The following is a 1171-nucleotide window of genomic DNA, read 5'->3' on the forward strand; positions in this document are numbered from 1 at the left end:
TCGAGGAGTGTAAATTGTTCTATTTTGCTGGGCAAGAGACAACCTCCGCATTGCTTGTATGGGCTATGATTTTGTTGAGCAGGTATCCAGACTGGCAAGCTCGTGCTAGAGAAGAGGTTTTGCACGTCTTTGGTGATGGCACGCTCAAATTTGATGGATTAAACCGCTTAAAGATTGTGAGTTAGTTCAACATTTTAACCTTCTTTTACGAATCCAGTTGAATCTAATATTTCTTAAAATGTTGGATTATTTCTCACACACATACATATATGTTGCGTGTCAAAGAAATTAGATTGAGAATGCTAATTCAATGTTGAACTCTTTCTAATCATAGGTGACAATGATTTTGCATGAGTCCTTAAGGCTATATCCACCAGCTGCACCACTTAATCGAAGGATTACTACCAATACCAAGCTAGGGGAACTAAGTTTACCAGCTGGAGTGATGCTTTTCCTGCCAATACTTTTATTGCATCATGACAAGGAAATATGGGGCGATGATGCGATGGAGTTTAAGCAAGAGAGATTCAGTGATGGAGTTTCAAAGGCAACCAAGGGCCAAATGGCATTTTTCCCATTTGGTGGGGGACCTAGGATATGCATTGGGCTAAACTTCTCCATGGTAGAAGCCAAGATGGCCTTGGCTATGATTCTAAAACGCTTCACGTTTGAACTATCTCCCTCTTATACAGATGCTCCGTTGGCCGCAATAACAATGCAACCTCAATATGGTGCTCCTCTTGCGTTGCACAAACGATTATAAAGAGAGAATAAACTTTGCTTATTTCTGTCACTTTCCTCTTTGCTTGTTTGTAATAGAATAATGCTATTTCTACATTTGATTTTTTTTTTTTTTAATTTGAAACTTCTCATTTTTCGGTTAATGAGATGAATGCCGCAACAACAACAAACCCAGTGTATTCCAAGTCATGATATATGTAAAATTACAAGTACTAATTAGGAGTACTTCTGGTATCGTGTAATTATCTTTCTCTATTTTTCTTAAATTTACTGTTCAATCAAACACTGTCATAACGTGAATCAGTAATATCTTTCCAGAATCGGTCAGACCTCGCTTAACGTGCAAGTGAGTAAAATTTTAATCTGCTTCACTACTTGGTCACCAGTATTGGGTGAATTTTGAAAGACCTTGTGGTTTCTGGTTTGCCAA

At 38.0% G+C, this 1171-nt stretch overlaps 1 protein-coding gene across 1 annotated transcript; it reads left to right on the plus strand.

Annotated features, from left to right (window-relative positions):
- Nucleotides 1-6: 6 nt before the first annotated feature.
- LOC124892065 (cytochrome P450 72A225-like) lies at nt 7-966 on the plus strand. Its single transcript, XM_047403518.1, has 2 exons — nt 7-176; nt 335-966. Exons 1-2 carry the CDS (start codon nt 66-68, stop codon nt 761-763), a joined length of 540 nt encoding a protein of 179 aa, XP_047259474.1. The 5' UTR covers nt 7-65; the 3' UTR covers nt 764-966.
- The last annotated feature ends 205 nt before the right edge of the window (nt 967-1171 follow it).

The sequence above is a fragment of the Capsicum annuum genome, unplaced genomic scaffold (genome assembly GCF_002878395.1).
Source record: "Capsicum annuum cultivar UCD-10X-F1 unplaced genomic scaffold, UCD10Xv1.1 ctg43620, whole genome shotgun sequence".
NCBI classification, from domain to species: Eukaryota; Viridiplantae; Streptophyta; class Magnoliopsida; order Solanales; family Solanaceae; genus Capsicum; species Capsicum annuum.

What these genes read in the sequence shown, in the direction of transcription:
- LOC124892065 (XM_047403518.1), top strand. Translation starts at nt 66, where the DNA reads ATGATTTTGTTGAGCAGGTATCCAGACTGGCAAGCTCGTGCTAGAGAA. An exon ending in GATTAAACCGCTTAAAGATT is followed by an intron (nt 177 to 334) that starts GTGAGTTAGTTC and finishes TTCTAATCATAG; the next exon opens with GTGACAATGATTTTGCATGA.